The sequence below is a fragment of the Danio rerio genome, chromosome 7 (genome assembly GCF_049306965.1).
Source record: "Danio rerio strain Tuebingen ecotype United States chromosome 7, GRCz12tu, whole genome shotgun sequence".
Classification (NCBI taxonomy): domain Eukaryota; kingdom Metazoa; phylum Chordata; class Actinopteri; order Cypriniformes; family Danionidae; genus Danio; species Danio rerio.
In genome coordinates this window covers 77,388,502-77,409,011 of record NC_133182.1, presented here as the reverse complement: position 1 = coordinate 77,409,011, position 20,510 = coordinate 77,388,502, and the positions used below count along the sequence as shown (strand labels likewise).

At 35.9% G+C, this 20,510-nt stretch overlaps 1 protein-coding gene across 13 annotated transcripts in view; it reads left to right on the top strand.

The window, feature by feature from the left end:
• Positions 1-20,510, top strand: part of myom1b (myomesin 1b) — a 68,295-nt gene that overhangs the window by 1,796 nt on the left and 45,989 nt on the right. For 9 of the 13 annotated variants that reach the window (XM_073907575.1, XM_009303642.4, XM_073907578.1 and 6 more), the window contains exons 2-7: positions 139-315; positions 9,066-9,197; positions 9,316-9,478; positions 15,826-15,983; positions 17,032-17,124; positions 18,879-18,967. In XM_073907575.1, the coding sequence (XP_073763676.1) occupies positions 173-315; positions 9,066-9,197; positions 9,316-9,478; positions 15,826-15,983; positions 17,032-17,124; positions 18,879-18,967 (778 nt within the window). In that variant the 5' untranslated portion in view covers positions 139-172. Of the gene's footprint in view, positions 1-94; positions 316-9,065; positions 9,198-9,315; positions 9,479-15,825; positions 15,984-17,031; positions 17,125-18,878; positions 18,968-20,510 lie in introns of all 13 variants that reach the window. The other 4 variants (XM_073907576.1, XM_017357145.3, XM_073907580.1 and 1 more) reach the window with 1 other exon arrangement.

Below are 20,510 nucleotides of genomic sequence, written 5' to 3'. Positions count from 1 at the left end.
AACTTAATTGTTTTATGTTCAATCCAGTTAAATTTGTATAAAGAATTACGTTGATTTGTGTTGGGATAACATGAAGGATTTGTGTGGAACCCAGCATTTTTTACAGTGAGGTTTTAATCTTTTCAAAACCACAAAAAGAGCTGAGGACAGTGTCTGCGGTAAAGAGGACACAATGTCGGGATCGATACCGTTCTACCAGAAACACCACCGCCACTATGACCGATCCTACCGTAGCCGAGAAACAGAGTCTGCTATCAGCCAATACCAGCAGAGCTCCAGTAGTTATTCTGCACATAGCAGCAAAAGCTCCAAGGGGTAAGAGAGCATAAACCATCCCCTCTCCCATCACTTTAACTCTGAAAGCCAGGTCTTCATTTACCCCTGTAATACACCTTCCTCACACCCCTGTAATACATGTGCGCTCACATTTGCCATTGCGTGGTGAAATTTTGTGGATGAAATCTCGTAATTTTAAAGGAAAATATCATTTAGTCCTGGCGGGACATTTACATTCATTTATTTAACCATGTACACTCTAAAAAACGTTGAGTTATTTATTTAACCAAATGGTTGGGTTGAACATATCTGGTGCTTTGTTGGGTTATTTTTAACCTTTATTAGGTTATTTATTAATACCTCAATTTGAGTTAAATATTTGGTGCTTTGTTAGGTTATTTTTAACCTTTATTAGGTTATTTATTAATAACTCAACCAGTTGAGTTAAATATTTGGTGTTTTGTTAGGTTATTTTTAACCTTTATTAGGTTATTTATTAATAACTCAACCAGTTGAGTTAAATATTTGGTGTTTTGTTGGGTTATTTTTAACCTTTATTGGGTTATTTATTAATAACTCAACTAGTTGGGTTAAATATTTTTTGCTTTGTTGGGTTATTTTTAACCTTTATTGGGCTATTGATTAATAACTCAACTAGTTGGGTTAAATATTTGGTGCTTTGTTGGGTTATTTTTAACCTTTATTGGGTTATTTATTAATAACTTAACTAGTTGGGTTAAATATTTTTTGCTTTGTTGGGTTATTTTTAACCTTTATTGGGCTATTGATTAATAACTCAACTAGTTGGGTTTAATATTTGGTGCTTTGTTTGGTTATTTTTAACCTTTATTGGGTTATTTATTAATAACTTAACTAGTTGGGTTAAATATTTGGTGCTTTTTGGGGTTATTTTTTAACCTTTATTAGGTTATTTATTTAATAACTCAACTAGTTGGGTTAAATATTTGGTGCTTTGTTGGGTTATTTTTAACCTTTATTAGGTTATTTATTAATAACTCAAACAGTTGGGTTAAATATTTGGTGCTTTGTTGGGTTATTTTTAACCTTTATTGGGTTATTTATTATTAACTCAACCAGTTGGGTTAAATATTTGAATTTTAACAGTCAACTGACTTACCTGATGCAAAACAGCTGTATTAATATGCGTGCGTAATGTTGTTTTTGCGTTATAAAGTTTGTTTAAGCCCTAACACAATAATTTTGTTGTTATTTTTTAACAAATTACCTCCGTGTCGTGGTTTTTATATCCGTTTCACCATCTAGACCATCTTTTAGAAGCGTTTGGATGTGGTTAAATGTATTGTACATTGCGGACTCTGAGTGAAGCCTGCTGCAGCTGCGGGACAGTCTCTACAGCTCCATATTCTGCTCCATCAACACATGATGCTTGCTCAGTTTATATTTGTCTGCACTTTGTTCTGTCTCTTTATTGTTTGTGTTTCTGGATTTATTTTAACAAAAGTGTCTGGAACTAAAATGTAATGGAAATGAAGCATTTCAATATTTTTGTAAACTTTATGTTATTTATTTACCCAGCCATAATTATAAAATTAATAGTAGCATAGTAATAGTAGCATTAGTAATACCAGAATGAAAAAACATAACATTTAATCAAAATAACCCAATGCATTTGGTTAAATTATGTAATGCAATGCCCTAGGTTAAAATAACCCATAGTAACCTAAAGTTGGGTTATATGTTGGAGTATTAGTTAACTGTTTTGATTTACATTTCTATGTGCGCGTATGCTTTGATTATACATGTCTGTCCATGAAATTTCACCACAATTTCTCTAATGTGATCGCACCACATCCTTCATGCAAAGACAAAAATGACCCACTACTTTTACCCCTGGTTTTGTGTAATATGTGCTAATATCTGAATCTCCCATTCATCCTAAAATACCTTTAAACTATCGGTGAATTCTGCATGCAGTGTGCTGTTTTTGACACTCATTATACAGTATATTCCTCAGATGACAGATCACATGCACTTTAAAGTGGACGTATGATATATTCAGCTTTGGTTTCATCTATTTGGTATATTGGTATTGCTTTAAAGTAAAAAGACGTCCAATAGGTGTGTTTGTTTGGCATTGACAATAATCAACACTTGAGCGAAAAGTTTGCCTTATTTTCAGTAAACTACTTGTCACTGGTGTCTCTTTGATTTTTGATGTTTGAGAGTGTGTACACTTTGCTGGAAGGGCATCCGCTGCATAAAACAAATGCTGGAATAGTTGGTGGTTCCTTCCACTGTGGTCACCCTTGATAAATTAGCGACTAAGGCGAAGGAAAATGAATGAACAAATGAATGAATTTGATTTAAAAAAGAAGTGAACAAAGGGTTAGTTCACGCAAAAATGATCATTCTGTCATCAATTACTCCACTTGTTCCAAGCATTGTTTTTGGTAACACTTTATTTGAAGGCGAGGTTCATAAGACTGTGATGAAACATTTCTAATGACATAACACGACGTGAATTTATAGGGGATTTTATGTATGCTTATGACAACTATTCAACTGCTTTAGACAGTGTCATTTGCTCAGTTGGGCTATTTTATATGCAAAGATGACATTGTTTAAGCTCGCTCTGAAAACATACCCCTATATAGATTTCTGCAGAGCGCCAAATACATCCCAGGAGCTACGTTTTTTTGCAGTATTTGTTTTTGCGAATCCACCAAAAGCCACTGTGTATGCTTTTTCAGATCTCAAATTTCTCTTGCGGGTGCCATTCACACCTGCTCTTCTTGCGTAAATCCACCAGAGGCCGCTGTCGTCTGACTGACTGACTGACCAACCGACTGACCCAGCCACCTCCTTCCCTAAACTAAACCGACAGTGTTTTCAAAAGCACAGATTGATTGTGAGGCCATTATAATTGTCATAAAATTTTTCTAGTCACTTTTTTTTCAGTAAAACAAACTGAATATGCCAATAAAATGTTTTAGTGTCATAAATATTTAATGACATTTAATGATAATTTAATGACAAATTTGATTTGTACCACTGTAGTTAAAACATTAATGATGCTGTTATAAAATTTATGACAAAATTATATTGGCCTCATGACAATCATGTTTATGACAGATTTATGACAAGCAATGTTGTCTTGGTAATGCCAGGTTGTCATAAAACAGACAAAGACAGGTTATGATGTATTTGTTTATGTTGAGTTGTCAAAGAACAATCTTAAACACTGCCATCTTTGCATTTAAAATGACAAAACTGAGCAAATAACACTTAATAACAGTTGTCAAAAGAGTGCATAAAATCTAATTTTCATGATGTGTCATGTCATGATTATAAAGTCATATGAACACCCTCTTCAAGTAATGTAACATTTTGTAAGTCTTTTGTGCAGTTGAACATGACATGCAAAAATAAATAAATAAATAAATAAGAAATGTAAGTATATATAAATATAAATATATATATGGATGTCAATGACTGTTTTATCCCAAACCCTTTGGAATATATATATATATATTCCAAAGGGTTTGGGATAAAACAGTCATTGACATCCATAGTATTTTTGTTTCTACTATACATTCACCGGCCACTTTATTAGGTACACCTGTCCAACTGCTCGTTAACGCATTTAACATTCCACATGGCAGCAACTTAATGCATGTAGGCATGTAGACATGGTCAAGATGATCTCCTGCAGTTCAAACTGAGCATCAGAATGGGGAAGAAAGGGGATTTAAGTGACTTTGAATGTGGCATGGTTGTTGGTGCCAGACAAGCTGGTCTGAGTATTTCAGAAACTGCTGATCTACTGGGATTTTCACGCACAAACATCTCTAAGGTTTACAGAGAATGGTCCGAAAAAGGGAAAACATCCAGTGAGCGGCAGTTCTGTGGACGCAAATGTCCAGTTCCTTGTTGAATCTATGCCATGAAGGATCAAGGCAGTTCTGAAGGCAAAAGGCAGGGGATCCATTGCTGTACTAGTATGGTGTACCTAATAAAGTGGCCGGTGAGTGTAAATATCAATGGCTGCTTTTGTCAACATTCTTCAGAATGTCTAGTTTTGTGTTCAAAAGTAGAAATAAATGCATTAAAGTTGAGTGTGAGAGTAATCAGCAAGGAAATTGTAATTTTTGGGTGAACTATACTATTCTTAATGAACTTTTATTTCAGATATGTCTTTCTTTAGTACCTGCATAGAGTGCTTATTGATTCAAAACGTGCTCTCTTTTCTGTGGTTTGGATCTGCTTGGCTGTATGTTGTGTGATTTACACCCTTTGGTCATGTGACTTCTGGCTTGTTTTTGTCTTGCTGGGTCACTCTGAATGTCAGAATGTAAGGTTATCTTCTGTCTTGTTTTGGGAGTTATGTAACTGTAGCTTCAAGTGTACGGCGCTGCGACAACTTGCACAAACTGAAATCTGTCAAAAGCTCGCTGGTGATTGTATTGGCTTCTTTATCTCTGTTTCATGCGGTAATATAAATAACAGTCATAACATAGCTTCAGACTACATTTGGTGTCCTTGATGTCATGGTGTATTTATAGAGAAGCAGATGCTGCTATGTGTGTCATATGCATTATGCATTTACCTTTCTAAATCACTGTATGTACAGTATGCGTGTGATTAAAGGGATAGTTCACATAAAAAAACGTACCTTTTATACCTGTTTGAGTTTCTTTCTTCCGTTAAACACAAATTAAGGTATACTGAGGAATGCTGCCATTGACTTCCATAGTATTTTTCATTTCTACACTGTAAAAAAGATGCATAAGTTTGCAGTTTTCCGTATTTTCTAATTCATGTTTTATTTATTTCTGCTTTTGAATTGTATTATGGGATTTTGATGTTTCTTAAAACAACTTTTAACCTTGAAAGGTTCAACAAAGTGACTTTTATGAACATTTTTAATAGTTTTATTGTCAGGGTTGGTGTTGTATATAACCTTGTAATAAACTGCCAGCACATTTTCTGTAATTTAAAGCATTTAAAGACTTTTTTTTCATTTAAAGATTTCTGCATTTAAAGAAATTTTCTCTATAAATTATGCATTATATTATTTTAAACTACTAAAATGTCAATAAAAGTCACTTTGTTTATTTGTAGAGTTGATTTTTCCACATCAGAAGTTGACAAAGTAGAGATCAACATCCCATAATACTATTCACAACCGTAAATAAAGGGAAACACTTATGAAATATGCAAACTGTTCATGACAGATTTGTTTTACAGTGTAGTTTGGATGTCAATTGCTCCTTTTTTTCCCAACATTCTACAAAATATCTTGTAAAGCAATGTGGAAATAGCATGTTTTAAATGTAATTAGTGCTATCTGTAAATTAAAGAGTGTGATATTTAGGCTTTTAAATTGCATTATTGCACTTATTAGCAGTGTTGCCTCACAGCAAGAAGGTTGCTGGTTTGAGTCCTGGCTGGACCAGTTGGCATTTCAGTTTGGAGTTTGCATGTTCTCCCCGTGTTGGTGTGGGTTTCCTCTGGGTGCTCTGGTTTCCCCCACAGTCCAAACACATGCGCTATAGGGGAATTGGGTAAGCTAAATTGCCTGTAGTCTATGTGTGTGTGTGTGTGTGTGTGTGTGTGTGTGTGTGTGAGTGTGTATGGGTGTTTTCCAGAACTGGGTTGCGGCTGCGTAAAACATATGCTCGAATATTTGTGGCTCATTCCGCTGTGGCGACCCCTGATAAATAATGGACTAAGCCGATACACCTATGCAAGATAAGACAAGGGTCACATTAACTCCTTATAAACGAATGACTCAAATGCATACTTAGTTTTCAGCTCTAGTTAAGAACAGTGTCCTGTAAATGTAAATGTATTAGTTCAGCATTTCCCAGTACGCTCACCCTCTCTCTAACTCTCTCTATCCTGAACTCCTGAAAGTCTATTTATAATCAGACTCGTGAGCGGCTTGGAGAAGATAGTGATAAGTGAAGGGCATTTGAAGGGCATAAGTCATCTAGAGCCGTGCGTTTGCTGACAGTCCAGAAGCAGAGGAATCAGGACTTATGTAAACACACTATGCAGTACGCACTATTTAGAAATAATATAATCCAGTATGAGCAGGATGAGTGGCGTCGCGGTGGCGCAGTGGGTAGAGCTGTCGCCTCACAGCGAGAAAGTCGCTGGTTCAAGCTGGCATTTCTGTGTGGAGTTTGCATGTTCTGCTCATGTTGGCGTGGGTTTCCTCCGGGTGCTCCGGTTTCCCCCACAGTCCAAACACATGCGCTATAGGTGAATTGGGTAAGATAAACTGTGTGTGTGAATGAGAGTGTGTGGGTGTTTCCTAGTGATGGGTTGCGGCTGGAAGGGCATCCGTTGCATAAAACATATGCTGGATAAGTTGGCGGTTCATTCCGCTGTGGCGACTTCTGATTAATAAAGGGACTAAGCTGAAAAGAAAATGAATGAATGACTGAACTTATGGTAAATGCCGTTGTCTTTCAACCACATTACAAAGCGTAAAGTGCTTGAATTCACCTGTGGTGATAGCAACTATGGTTACTATGGTAACAACACTATAGTAATATAAACAAATAACCCAGTACTGTAGTTTATATGGAATAAGTAAATGTACAAGAGCTGTCAAGAGGGTCCATATTAATGCCTCAAGGGTTCATATTAGTAGCTAAAAAGTACAAAAATGTACCTTTTAAATTTATTAGGTGCTTATATTTACAACAATATGAACGATTTAATTGCAAATGTGTACCTTTTGACAAGGTAACACCCCAGTGACAGCTCTTGCTCTCTGAGAGTGTATAGGGCATATTATACTAGTACAGTTTACTATGGTTAAAACTATTATACTACATTATTTATTACAGCTTAATTGTACAGGTAATATTACAGTAGGCAGCATTTATTAACAGGGTTGTAAACACTATAATACATACACTTTACCACAGTATTCTTCGTAAATAATATACTATTTACCATAAATTACTATAGTTTTTTTTTCATGTCCAGTCCTAAAAATGAGAAAAACAAGATATCACAGAGAGCTGAAGATAAATATTTATATAGCCATTGGATAAATGAACAATACAAGTATCGGTATCAATATCATTATCAGTGATACTGGCCTTGACATTCATTCCTTTTCTTATCAGCTTCCCTTTATTAATCAGGGTCGCCACAGCGGAATGAACCACCAACTTATCCAGTACATTTATACGCAGCGGATGGGCTTCTAGCCGCAACCCATCTCTGTGAAACATTCACACACACATTCACACACACACTCATACACTATGGCCAATTTAGCCTACCCAATTCACCTGTACCACGTCTTTAAACTGTGGGGGAAACCGGAGCACCAGAAGAATCATATCGGTATTGTATATATCATTTTCCAGTATAATTTTGGTACCTTATATATCATTTATCAGTATCATATTGGTATCGTATCTATATCATATTTCAGTATCATATATATATATCATATTTCAGTATCTTATCGGTATAGTATATATCATACATCAGTATCATATCGGTATTGTATATATCATATTTCAGTATCATATTAGTATTGTAAATACAATATATCAGTATCATATCGATATGGTATAAATCATATATCAGTTTCATATTGGTATGGTATATATCATATATCAGTGTCATATCGGTATTGTATATATCATATATCAGTATCATATCGGTATGGTATATATCATATATCAGTATCATATCGGTATGGTATATATCATATATCAGTGTCATATCGGTATGGTATAAATAATATATCAGTATCATATCGGTATGGTATATATCATATATCAGTTTCATATCGGTATGGTATATATCATATATCAGTGTCATATCGGTATTGTATATATAATATATCAGTATCATATCGGTATGGTATATATCATATATCAGTGTCATATCGGTATTGTATATATAATATATCAGAATCATATTGGTATGGTATATATCATATATCAGTGTCATACCGGTATGGTATATATCATATATCAGTATCATATCGGTATGGTATATACCATATATCAGTGTCATATCGGTATGGTATATATCATATATTAGTGTCATATCGGTATTGTATATAAAATATATCAGTATCATATTGGTATGGTATATATCATATATCAGTTTCATATTGGTATGGTATATATCATATATCAGTATCATATCGGTATGGTATATCATATATCAGTATCATATCGGTTTGGTATATATCATATATCAGTATCATATCGGTATGGTATATATCATATATCAGTATCATATCGGTATGGTATATATCATATATCAGTATCATATCGGTATGGTATATATCATATATCAGTATCATATCGGTATGGTATATATCATATATCAGTATTATATCAGTATCGTACATGTCATATTTCAGTATCATATTGTTGTCGTATTTATATAATATAGCAGTATCATATTGGTATTGTATATGTCATATTTCAGTATCTTATCGGTATAATTATCAGCAATACTTCCCCTATTTTAGATTTAGATTTTTTGTTGTTGCTGTTGTTGTTGTTTCGTACAGTACAACATTCAACTGTTGTCTTAATTTGTTGATTTAAAACATTAAAACTTAATTTATACATAAAATGTGATTTGATTTGATCACTGAGGAGATTAACCACCTTCCCCACTGACACCATAAACCTTTTTCCTCATCCTAATATCCTATTATACCCCAAACCACGCACCCTTCCAACCCTCATAACAGTGTGTAGAGAAGTGCTGGAGGCTCATGTGTATGTGTGTGTGTATTTTCTGCACCGCCGCAGCATTCGAGCTGCCACATACACGGCTCTCGATGAGGGCCTGAGTCCTCTGCCCAAAAGAGCCAAACCCACATATCTGGCCATGGACAAGGAGAACCAGATCATCGGTTATGTGGTGCCCATCTTCAGGGGCAGGTAAAGAAATTCTATAACTTTTTTACTGCGGACTCTTTTCACAAGACTGTTATGAGGCATTTAACAGTCATCAGCATCTTAAGGGTTGTGAATGTGACACACATGAATGTCTCCTCAGTCATGATTTTGCGAGCGGCCTGTCGGACTCAGAAGAAGCTCGTGCTAAAGTGAGCGCTGGTTATGTGTCTGGCCGTGAGCTGTTCTCCAGCGGCGTAGAGTCTGAACGCAGCCGAAGAACTGTCATGAGGGAGTCTGCAGAGCGCATCCAACTTAGCAAGAGGGTCAGTGGAAAATAAACTATATATTAATAAACACATAACCCGTCATTACTCGTGAGGTTGAATGGATTATAATAATACACTTCTGTGGATAACACCTCTAAACCAGCGGCTGTATGTTTAGTAACACCTCTTACCGACACTGAAAAACTATTTTCTTAAATAACTAATAAGTAAATCCTGTGAAATTACTGTTGTATTAAAAATGTCAGTGATTTCATTAATAAACAAACTGCTTCAAAAATGCTTTGGTAAAAAACAGCAATGTTGTTAACAATAAGTTTCCTTAATATATATATATATATATATATATATATATATATATATATATATATATATATATATATATATATATATACTGTTAATAATCGTAAATTCGCTTTTCTAGAATTCCCTTTCCCTTTAACTTAATAAACATACAGAAAAAAATTGACAATTAGACCTAATATCGCATGTTAATTGAAGCTGAATGTAATATGTAAGAGGGAGAGACCAAAAATTTCCCTAAATACACAAACTGAATACACATTATCTTTAGAGGTAACTTTATGTAATGTGTTTTCATTCAAGGTTTGGAAAAAGGTAGTAAAGTTTGGAAAATGATAGTATATTATGTATTACATTATAGTATATTATATTATAGTATGTTATTAACTAATAAACACCTGCTATTACTCATGTGATAGATTAGAGATAATATAATAATACACTTCTGTGGATAACACTTCTAAACAAGTGGCTGTATGTTTAGCAACACCTCACACTGACGCTGAAAAACTACAAATTGTTTTTTAATCTATTAATTGGTTAAAAAAATTGACGTTGAATGTAACTGTAAAAATGCTACGGTAAAAATCCGTAACCTGCTTAACAGTGAGTGTCCTTAATATATATGTATGTAGTTAATAACAGTAAAATGACGTTACTAGAATTCCCTGCATGATCTTTTTATGTTTTTTGTTGATATTACTATTGTACTTTATTTTTATTTTTATTTTCAGTTATGCATATAGGGGTTGTCTTTTACTTGCAATGTTGATTTATAATGTTTATTGCATTACTTTATGTGTGTTACCGTGATGGTGTTTAGTAGTGTGTGAATGACACTGAGTGTCTTCTATATATTAGTGTGTTTTTTCTGTTAACGGTTTGTTTTGATAAGCTTTGATTCATCACATGACTTTCTCATGCACATACTTGTGTTTTTGTTTGTAGCAAAGTTAAGTGTAGATATTAGTACTTCAAAACATGACAGAAAAACAGACAAAATATGGTAATTTACTGTAAAAAGGGCTGTAAAAAATTCACCCTAAAGAGGCAGGGTTGTAGCCATTGTTTTTTGGTTGGAACCAATGTTTTACACAATGTTTGGTTTGTAACACAAAGTTGAGTTATCTTTTTCATTCATTCATTCATTCATTCATTTTCCGACGCTTTTGCGGGGCCGGGTCGCGGGGGCAGCAGTCTTAGGAGAGAACCCCAGTCTTCCCTCTCCTCAGACACTTCCTCCAGCTCCTCCGGGGGGATCCCGAGGCGTTCCCAGGCCAGCCAAGAGACATAGTCCCTCCAGCGTGTCCTGGGTCTTCCCCGAGGCCTCCTCCCGGTGGGACATGCCTGGAACACTTCCCTAGGTAGGCGTCCAGGAGGCATCCGAAACAGATGCCCGAGCCACCTCGATGTGGAGGAGCAGCGGCTCTACTCCGAGCTCCTTCCGAGTGTCAGAGCTCCTCACCCTATCCATAAGAGTGCGCCCTGCCACCCTTCAAAGGAAACTCATTTCGGCCGCTTGTATCTGAGATCTTGTCCTTTCGGTCATGACCCAAAGCTCATGACCATAGGTGAGAGTTGGAACGTAGATTGACCGGTAAAATCGAGAGCTTTGCCTTTCGGCTCAGCTCCTTCTTCACCACTACAGACCGGTTCATGAACCGCACTACTGCTGCCGCTGCACCAATCCGCCTGTCAATCTCATGTTCCATCCTTCCCTCACTCGTGAACAAAACCCAGAGATACTTAAACTCCTCCACCTGGGGAAAGGACTTTCTCCCAACCTGCAGCTGGCAAACCACCTGTTCCCGGTTTTTATTGTGTTCAATTAAATTTAAATGACACTTTTTATCACGATAATTGTGTTGGTCTATATTTGACCCAACATTGGGTTATAAACCACCCAGCATTTCTAGAGTGTAACTGTATTTTGCATTATAAATTATTTAAATGAGCATGATTGGGCTGCACTGTGATCCCCAAACATCTTTTATCATGAATTTTAAAACATATGAATAATTTTCAACCCAAATTGGGCAAAATATGGAGAAACCCAACTTTGGGTTAAACCAAGCAAGCCTTATTTAGACTGTAAAATACATTCAAAAAATAAAAAGTTGCATTAAACTTTCATTGTTTTGATGCTTAAAACGCCTATTGTTATGACTTGAATTCAAATGAAATAACCCAGCAGTTTGTTTTGTTTATAATTAACCTTAAATTTGGTTGAAATTACCCAGCCTTAGATTTATTGTCAATATATTGTTCACCCAATGTTGGGTTAAAAAAAAAATGCATTTATTTTAGAGTTACAATACAAAAAAAGTTGTATTAGACAAAAAAAAAATTGGATCACACTTTACAATAAGGTTCATTAGTTAATGTTAATTAATGCATTTACTAACATGAACAAACAATGAACAATACATTTACTACGGTATTTTGTTCATGTTAGTTAATGTTAGTTAATGAAAATAAAGTAGTTCATTGTTAGTTCATGTAAACTCATGGTGCATTCACTAATGTTACAAGCATAGACTTAAATGTTAATAATGCATTAGTAAATGTTCAATTATGATTATTAAATGCTGTACATGTGTTGTTCATGATTAGTTCATGTTAGTAAATGCCTTAACTAATGAACCTTATTGTAAAGTGTTACCAAAAGTTGTATTGCACTTGTATTGTTTTGATGATTAAAAGTGCGTCTTTAAATGACTTTCTACCATGTTAACACAAACAAGAACAATGAAAAATCCTGACTGCGCGACATTAGTGTTTCTTTTATTTGCTGTACTTCGAGTAACGCTGTTGAACTCCTCTACATCTTTCCTATTTTTAGACAAAAAAAAAAGAGCAAGAAAGTATCGAGACACAAACTTTATTTAGTTCTGATCCCAGTGCCAGCGGTTGGTGCCGGATTTCAGGGGTTGTAATGTTTTATGTGGATGTCTGTGGTGGTGTGTGTTAATCTGCAGTGTGTGTGTGTTAAAGTGACGATGAAACTACTGTTGTCAACAAGTGATGATGTGCTGGAAGCTGAGGGAAGGTTACGATTACACCAACACAACCGCAAGGAGACATTTGAGCCTCATTAACGTCCGTTCTGATGAAGAACGGACAGCGGAAATGCTTTTGGGGAATCATTAGAAAGATTGCTCATTTCATCTTCAGACAGTGATAAGTTTCAGATGAACGTATTTTTAATACATTCAAGTCGCATTTAGTCAATGCGTGCTTATTGTAAGTATGTGCTTCTGTATACATTGTTGTGAAAATGCAAAAAATCTTTGTAAATTTGCATTTTTTACATATTTTGTGATTCATTTTTTTATTTTCTTTATGCTTTTGAATTTCATTATGGGATCCTGATCTTGTTCCCAACAATTTTAACCTAGAAAAAGTGACTTTTCTGAGCATTTTTAATAGTGTACAGTAATATACTGTCTGGGTTGGTGTTGTACTTGCTTTAACTGGCGTTTGTACTTTACTGGTTGAAAATAAAATCTCAGTGGTGATTTTATGAACATGTAAGTAAGTAAGTAAGTAAGTAAATGTTTATTTATATAGTTTATTTATATAGCACCTTTCCCAGCCACAGCCATATCACCCTGCAGCCCAAGACCGGTTACTCACTGAAGCTAAGCAGGGCTGAGCCTGGTCAGTACCTGGATGGGAGACCACTAGGGAACACTAGGTTGCTGTTGGAAGTGGTGTTAGTGAGGCCAGCAGGGGGCGCTCAACCTGTGGTCTGTGTGAGTCCTAATGCCCCAGTAAAAGTGAAGGGGACACTACACTGTCAGTGGGCGCCGTCTTTCGGATGAGACGTTAAACCGAGGTCCTGACTCTCTGTGGTCATTAAAAATCCCATGGCACTTCTCGTGAAAGAGCAGGGGTGTAACCCCGGTGTCCTGGCCAAAGTCCCTCTATCAGCCCTTACGATCATGGCCTCCCAATCATCCCCTCTCCACCGAACTGGCTCTATCACTGTCCCTCCACTCCACCTGTAGCTGGTGTGTGGTGAGTGCACTGGCGCCGTTGTCCTGTGGCTGCCGTCGCATCATCCAAGTGGATGCTGCACCCTGGTGGTGGTGTGAAAAGAGCCCCCCCCATCATTATTGTGAAGCGCTTTGGGTGTATGGCCATACACAATAAATGCGCTATATAAATACACATTACATTACAAAGTGCTTTACAATAAGTAAAAGAACACCGGACAATAAAAGAAGACATGTTAAAACATATTAAAACTATGTAAAAATCCAAATACAGAAACACTATGATACTTTTAATCAAAAGCTTGACCAAAAAGGTGTGTCTTTAAATGCTTTTTAAAAAGTTACTAACTGATCCCAGAGTTCTCAGTGCTAGCGGGAGAGATTTCCAGAGCCATGGGGCCACCACACAGAAGGCACGCTCACCTTTAGTCTTAAGACGAGATCTGGGAATGGCTAAAAGGTTTTTGCCAGAAGACCTCAGAGACCGGCTGTACGAGTGACTGTTTAAAAGATCTGGAATATATAGAGGTGCAGAGCTCTATACATGTATGTAATGACCAGAATCTTAAAATTTACTCTGAAACTGATAGCATGTATATGCATATTAAAATAATACAACAAAGTTTAATTATATTCCAGCAGTGCAAACTAGGCATTGGCAGTTTAACATTGTATTAATATGATTTTATTCAGGCCAAACTAAAAGGAATAAGACTTTCTCCAGAAGAAAAAATCTAATAGTAAATACTGTGAAAATTTTGGGGTGAGGGGGACATTCGCAAGTGGGCTAATATGTTTTCTTTTTCAACTGTCTGCTTTTCTCAGATTCATGAGAACAAAGAGTAAGGTAGTGTAATACATATAATATATATAATATATATATTATATTATATATATAATATATATATATATATAATACATGTTACATGCACTTACTTAATTGCAGTGAAGTATTCATTATGAACACTAACCTACATTCTAACACCAACTTCAGTCTTTTTATTTTTATTGATTTAAAAGCAGTCCTCTACTTGCCTTTTCATTTCGATTATTTGTGAAATTGAACTTTTTAATACTATTTTTTTCATCAGTGTTTTTATCAGGATTTAAATCAAGATGCTCTGAATTGTAGATTTAGCAACACAGGCTTATTATGGCAGTGTACCCCCTGTATACATTTCTGGAGAGCACGAAATATGTAGCCAGATCTACGTATGGCTGCATTTCGTCTTTAAAATGAATGCTACAGGCCGGTATGACGCCGCCCACAGGCTTGTTTCTTTTCGAATGTTTACCTCCGTGTGGACAGCTTTCCCGCTGTTACCAGTTTGTACAGAAGCTCGCTGTGTATGTCAGTAGACTTGAGACGCAGAGAGGAGTTGACCATGACAACAAGGTTTAAGTCTGGCGAAGAACGGCTTAAGAAAGCGGTTAAAGCAAAAATAACAAGGTCATCATAAGATCTACAAACATGGGAAAAATCAGGCGGCCGCGAGGGCTTTTCTTTTTCTGGATTACTTTTTAAAACACTGTTAGGGAAGGTGGTGGGAGCTGGTCAGTAAGTGCTTTTGAAAACTATGAGGTTTAGGGAAGGAGGTTGGTGGGGGGAGCAGTCGGTCAGTCGGTCAGTCAGTCAGTCAACAGCGGCCTCTGGTGGATTTATGCGAGAAGAGCAGGCGCGAATGGCATCTGCGAGAGAAATTTGAGATCTGTAAAAGCGTACACAGTGACCTCTGGTGGATTCGTAAAAACCAAAACGGTAAAAAAACGAACCTCCTGGAACGTATTTCGTGCTCTCCAAAAATCTATACAGGGTACGTATTAATAATAAGCCAGGGTTGAGATTTAGGCTGCAGCCTCAAACATCCACTATATCATCCTGCTTTAATTCATTACTCTCTGTTTCAGGTACAAGAACAATGTCAGCATTGATCCCATGTCCAATTTTTTGGACAATTTTTATTTATTCCAGCAAAACTAAAAGAAATAAGACTTTCTCCAAAAGAAAAACTACAATAGTAGATTTTGTTTTGAAAGTTTGCAAGAGCGTTAATAATTTTGTTTTCAACTGTCCGCTGTCCTCAGATCCATGAGAACGAAGAGTACCACAAACGTCAGAACGAGGACAGCCTGATGCACACACCCGAGTTCGTGATCAAGCCGCGCTCACACACTGTGTGGGAGAAACAGTGTGTGCGGCTCCACTGCACCATCTCAGGATGGCCCGACCCGCGCGTCGTCTGGTGAGTGAGCTACAATAAACAATTGCTTAGACCCCCTCCCATAAATATTGATCTAGTTAAAGGGAGAGTTCACCTAAAAATGAAAATGACCCCATCATTTATTTTCCCTCATGTTAAATGACACATGAAAGAGGGCGGGACATAGTTTAGCTCCTCCCCCCAAAAATAGCCAATAGTGTTTCGTTTTAGCACCGCTCTGCTAGTGAGAGTGGTTGAGCTCAACCGCATCAAGTGAAAAGCATCTTGAAGATGGCGGGGGCATGTCAGATACTAGAAAGCATTTGATTCATCAGAAGATTTGATGATAAACTGAAGTATGAGGTGAAAAAAACAATTGATCCATTTAGGTGGAAGTGACAAACTACAAGCGTTACATGTTTATTTCTGTTTTATATCTCCTAAATGTGAATTTTGTCACTGTTTTGGTTATAAATATATATTTGTCACTAGCTTATAAATATCCTAGAAATTAACAATACTCATACCAACATCTACAAACATCCATAGGACCTTTAGGAGTTTCTTTCTTCTGCTGAACACGAAAGAAGATATTTTGAAGAATGCTGGTTGCTGGCACTCTCAATCCACAGTAGGAAACAAAGTGCCAGCAGCCAACATTCTTCAAAATATCTTCTTTTGTGTTCAGCAGATTAAAGATTTTTTTCTGAATTTGGTAACACTTTAATTCAAGGAATTATAGTTATACGTGACATGCACTTACTATAATAATTACAATGAATTATGCATAATTACATGTAACTAACACTAACCAACACTCTAACACTAACTTCAGTCTTTTTATTTCAAAATGATTTAAAAATACAGTTTAAAGCTTTTAAAGAGCTTTCCTTTCATTTTCATTTAAATTATTTGTGAAATTTAGCAGTTTGTTAATTAAAAATAGTTTAAAACTTTTTTTATGCCATTTTCTATCAGTGTTTTATTTGGATGTGGATCATGATGCCTCGTAATAGTAGATTTAGGCTGCAGCATTAAAAATCATACTATATTATCCTGCTGTATTTTAATTCGTTACTCTCTGCTTCAGGTACAAGAACAATGTCAGCATTGATCCCATGTCCAATCCAGGGAAGTACAAAGTGGAGAGCAGCTACAATGTGCACTCGCTGGAGATCAACAGGTGACGCATGTGAACTTCAGTATTTACCAAACATGTTTTGCCAGCCTAATCTCACGAGGAAACTATTTTTACATTAAGTCAGTTTTCAGTGGCTAATTTGTACGGTTTTAAAAAGGAGGTTTGGCACCCAACCCCGGCCCTAAACCAACCCAACCATCATTGTGGGATGAGCATATCATACTAATTGTAGTTGTATGAATAAGACTGTATGAATTCACACAATTAGTTACTAATTCAAAAAAATTACGAATTGCCATGAGATTGTGTTGGACGGGCCCTACCGTACATCCGGTGCAATTTTTTTTTCACCAGGTGCATGTATCATTCTCTCGTCCTGTGCCATGTTGTTTAAATAGCAAATTAATTTGTGCTCATTTTTGGTCGGGAAAGAAGCTGTGATACAGCACATTTTAAAGCAACTGAGCTAAACTGCACCATTAACCAACTAAAAGCTGCTCTAAAGTCAATTGCACAGTTTATTTTGTTCTTTAAAGGGTGTGTTAGTAATACTGATAGAGTATATAGTAATATACTATAGTGTATATAGTATTTATTCTATATGATTAATTTTTTTTTTTGCTTAAATTTTTTTATTTATCAGGGGTCGCCACAGCGGAATGAACCGCCAACTTATCCAGCATATATTTTACACAGCGGATGCCCTTCCATGCTGCAACCTAGCACTGGGAAACATTTTTACATATGACAAAATGTAAAAGATTATTATTGTCTACATAAGTATAAAAACTGCTACCTCATCTCACGTTTTCACTTCAGGGGGCTTTGGTGAATCTGGCTCATTCTGTAGAAAATAAATAGAACTATATATGACTAAACGTTATTGACAGAAACTTTTTTACTTTCTTAAAAATAACCCACAATTGGTGAAATTCGCGAAGTAGTCGGCTTTATTTTTTATGATTATTCTAGATGTTTTAAGGCTGTTAAACCGCTTACACTTCATACAATTTTGTCAGACAGGCATTAACATTTTCACACTTTTCTCTCTTGTTTAAACACTCTCAAAGTTCAAACCTTCATAGAAAAAAAAGTCCAGTATTATAGAATTACAGCAAATATTAGTCATAGTCATAGATGACTAGACTAGGCGTCATGGTGGTGTAGTGGGTAGCACAATCGCCTCACAGCTAGAGGGTTGCTGGTTCGAGCCTCGACTGGGTCTGTTGGCATTTCTGTGTGGAGTTTGCATGTCTCTGTGTTGGTGTGGGTTTCCTTCGGGTGCTCCAGTTTCCCCCACAAGTCCAAAGACATGTGGTACAGGTGAATTGGGTAAGCTAAATTGTCCATAGTGTATGTGTGTGAATGTGTGTGTTTCCCAGTAATGGGTTGTGGCTGGAAGGGCATCCGCTGGGTAAAACATATGCTGTATAAGTTGGCGGTTCATTCTGCTATGGCACCCCTGATTGATAAATGGACTAAGCCGAAAAGAAAATGAATGAATGAATGATTGAATCCAACGCTCTAATAACATTATAATGTTCAGAGACTGATACATTATAATCTTAAATAATTCAAATTTATATAACAATATTCCAAGAAAAAAATAATGAAATACATAATTTAAAAACATTTTAAACATTGGATATTTCTTAACATTAAAAAAAATATTGAACTTAATACCAACATTAAGGGAACGTTTATAGAACCTAAATTTGTTAGCTGGGTTAAGATGCTTTGTGAATAAGGGTCCAGATGTGCTTTGGTGTGTTTAATATGTCTGTTTGTAATTTCAGATGTGATTTTGATGACACGGCACAGTATCGAGTGTCTGCCATGAACAGCAAAGGCGAGAACTCGGCTTATGCGTCTGTTGTCGTCAAAAGTAAGTGTAAAATAAAACATCCTAACATCCCTCTAGTAGCCTGAAAGCATTAAACTCTGAGACATTGCGCCAAAACATGCTAAAACATGTTAGAAAGTGGTAGATTGTGCTAAAATAAGTTAGCAATATGCTAGCAACATGCTAAACAATAAGTGTGTAAGTGGTAAACTATGCTAGAAACATGATTTAGGAAACGTCAAATCATGTTAGCAGTGTGTTAAATCATGCCATGAATGCATTTACAAACAATTTGCTACGATGTGGATGATCACAATAACATGCTAAAAAATGCTAACAGAGTTAAATCATGCTAGAAATGTTCTAACATTGTGCAGTTGAGTAGGATAAATGCTGAAACATGCTCAAAAATGACAATAACATGCTAGGAAACGCTAATAGTGTGTTAAATCATGCCAAAATGTGCTGATTAATGCTAAATGCTAGAAACACGCTTAACAACGGCAGTAATATGCTAAGAAATGTTACAGTGTGTTAAATCATGCTAGAAATATGCTAGCAATGTGCTAGTGAGTGTGATGAATGCTAGACATATGCTGGGATATGACAATCAAAAGCCAGAAGTGTGTAAAATCATGCAGCAAAAACATGCTAATAATGTGCTAGTCAGTTTGATATATATTAGAAACATGCTGTAAACATTTTGAAAAATGCTAAAACAGGCTAGCAACATTATAACATCCTAGCAATGCTTAAATCGTGCTATACCCATGTAAAAATGTGCTAGATGTCATAAATGTTGTAAATTTGATGGAATATGACAATACAATGCTAGCAATGTGTTAAATCATGTTAGAATGAATCAAACAGGCTAGCATTGTGTTAAATTATGCTAGAAACATGCTGACAATGTGCTAGTCAGTGTGATAAATGCTAAAAACATGCTGTAAAATTTAAAAAAAAAATATAAAACATGCGAGCAATATGTTAAATCGCATTAGAAACTTGCTGACAATGCTAGTCAGTGTGATAAATGCTAAAACATGCTGTAAACATTTAGAAAAAAGATAAAAAATGCTAGTAATATGTTAAATCGTGCTACAAATGTGCTGACAATGCTAGTCAGTATCATTAATGCTAAAAAAACATGCTGTAAACATTTAGAAAAAAGATAAAACATGCTAGCGATTTGTTAAATCATGCTAGAAACGTGCTGACAGTGCTAGTGAGTGTGATGAATCCCAGAAACAGGCTAGCATTGTGTTAAATTATGCTAGAAACATGCTGACAATGTGCTAGTCAGTGTGATAAATGCTAAAAACATGCTGTAAACATTAAAAAAAAAAGATAAAACATGTTAGCAATGTGTTAAATCGCGCTAGAAACGTGTTGACCATGTGCTAGTTAGTAGGACAAATGCTAGAAACAGACTAAGGTTGTGTTAAATCATGCTAGAAACTTGCTGACAATGTGCTAGTCAGTGTGATAAATGCTGGATACATGCATGAAAATTACAATAATATGCTATAGCATGTTAGCAGTGTTATATCATGCTAACACATGTTAACTGTGTGAAAATTAGAAA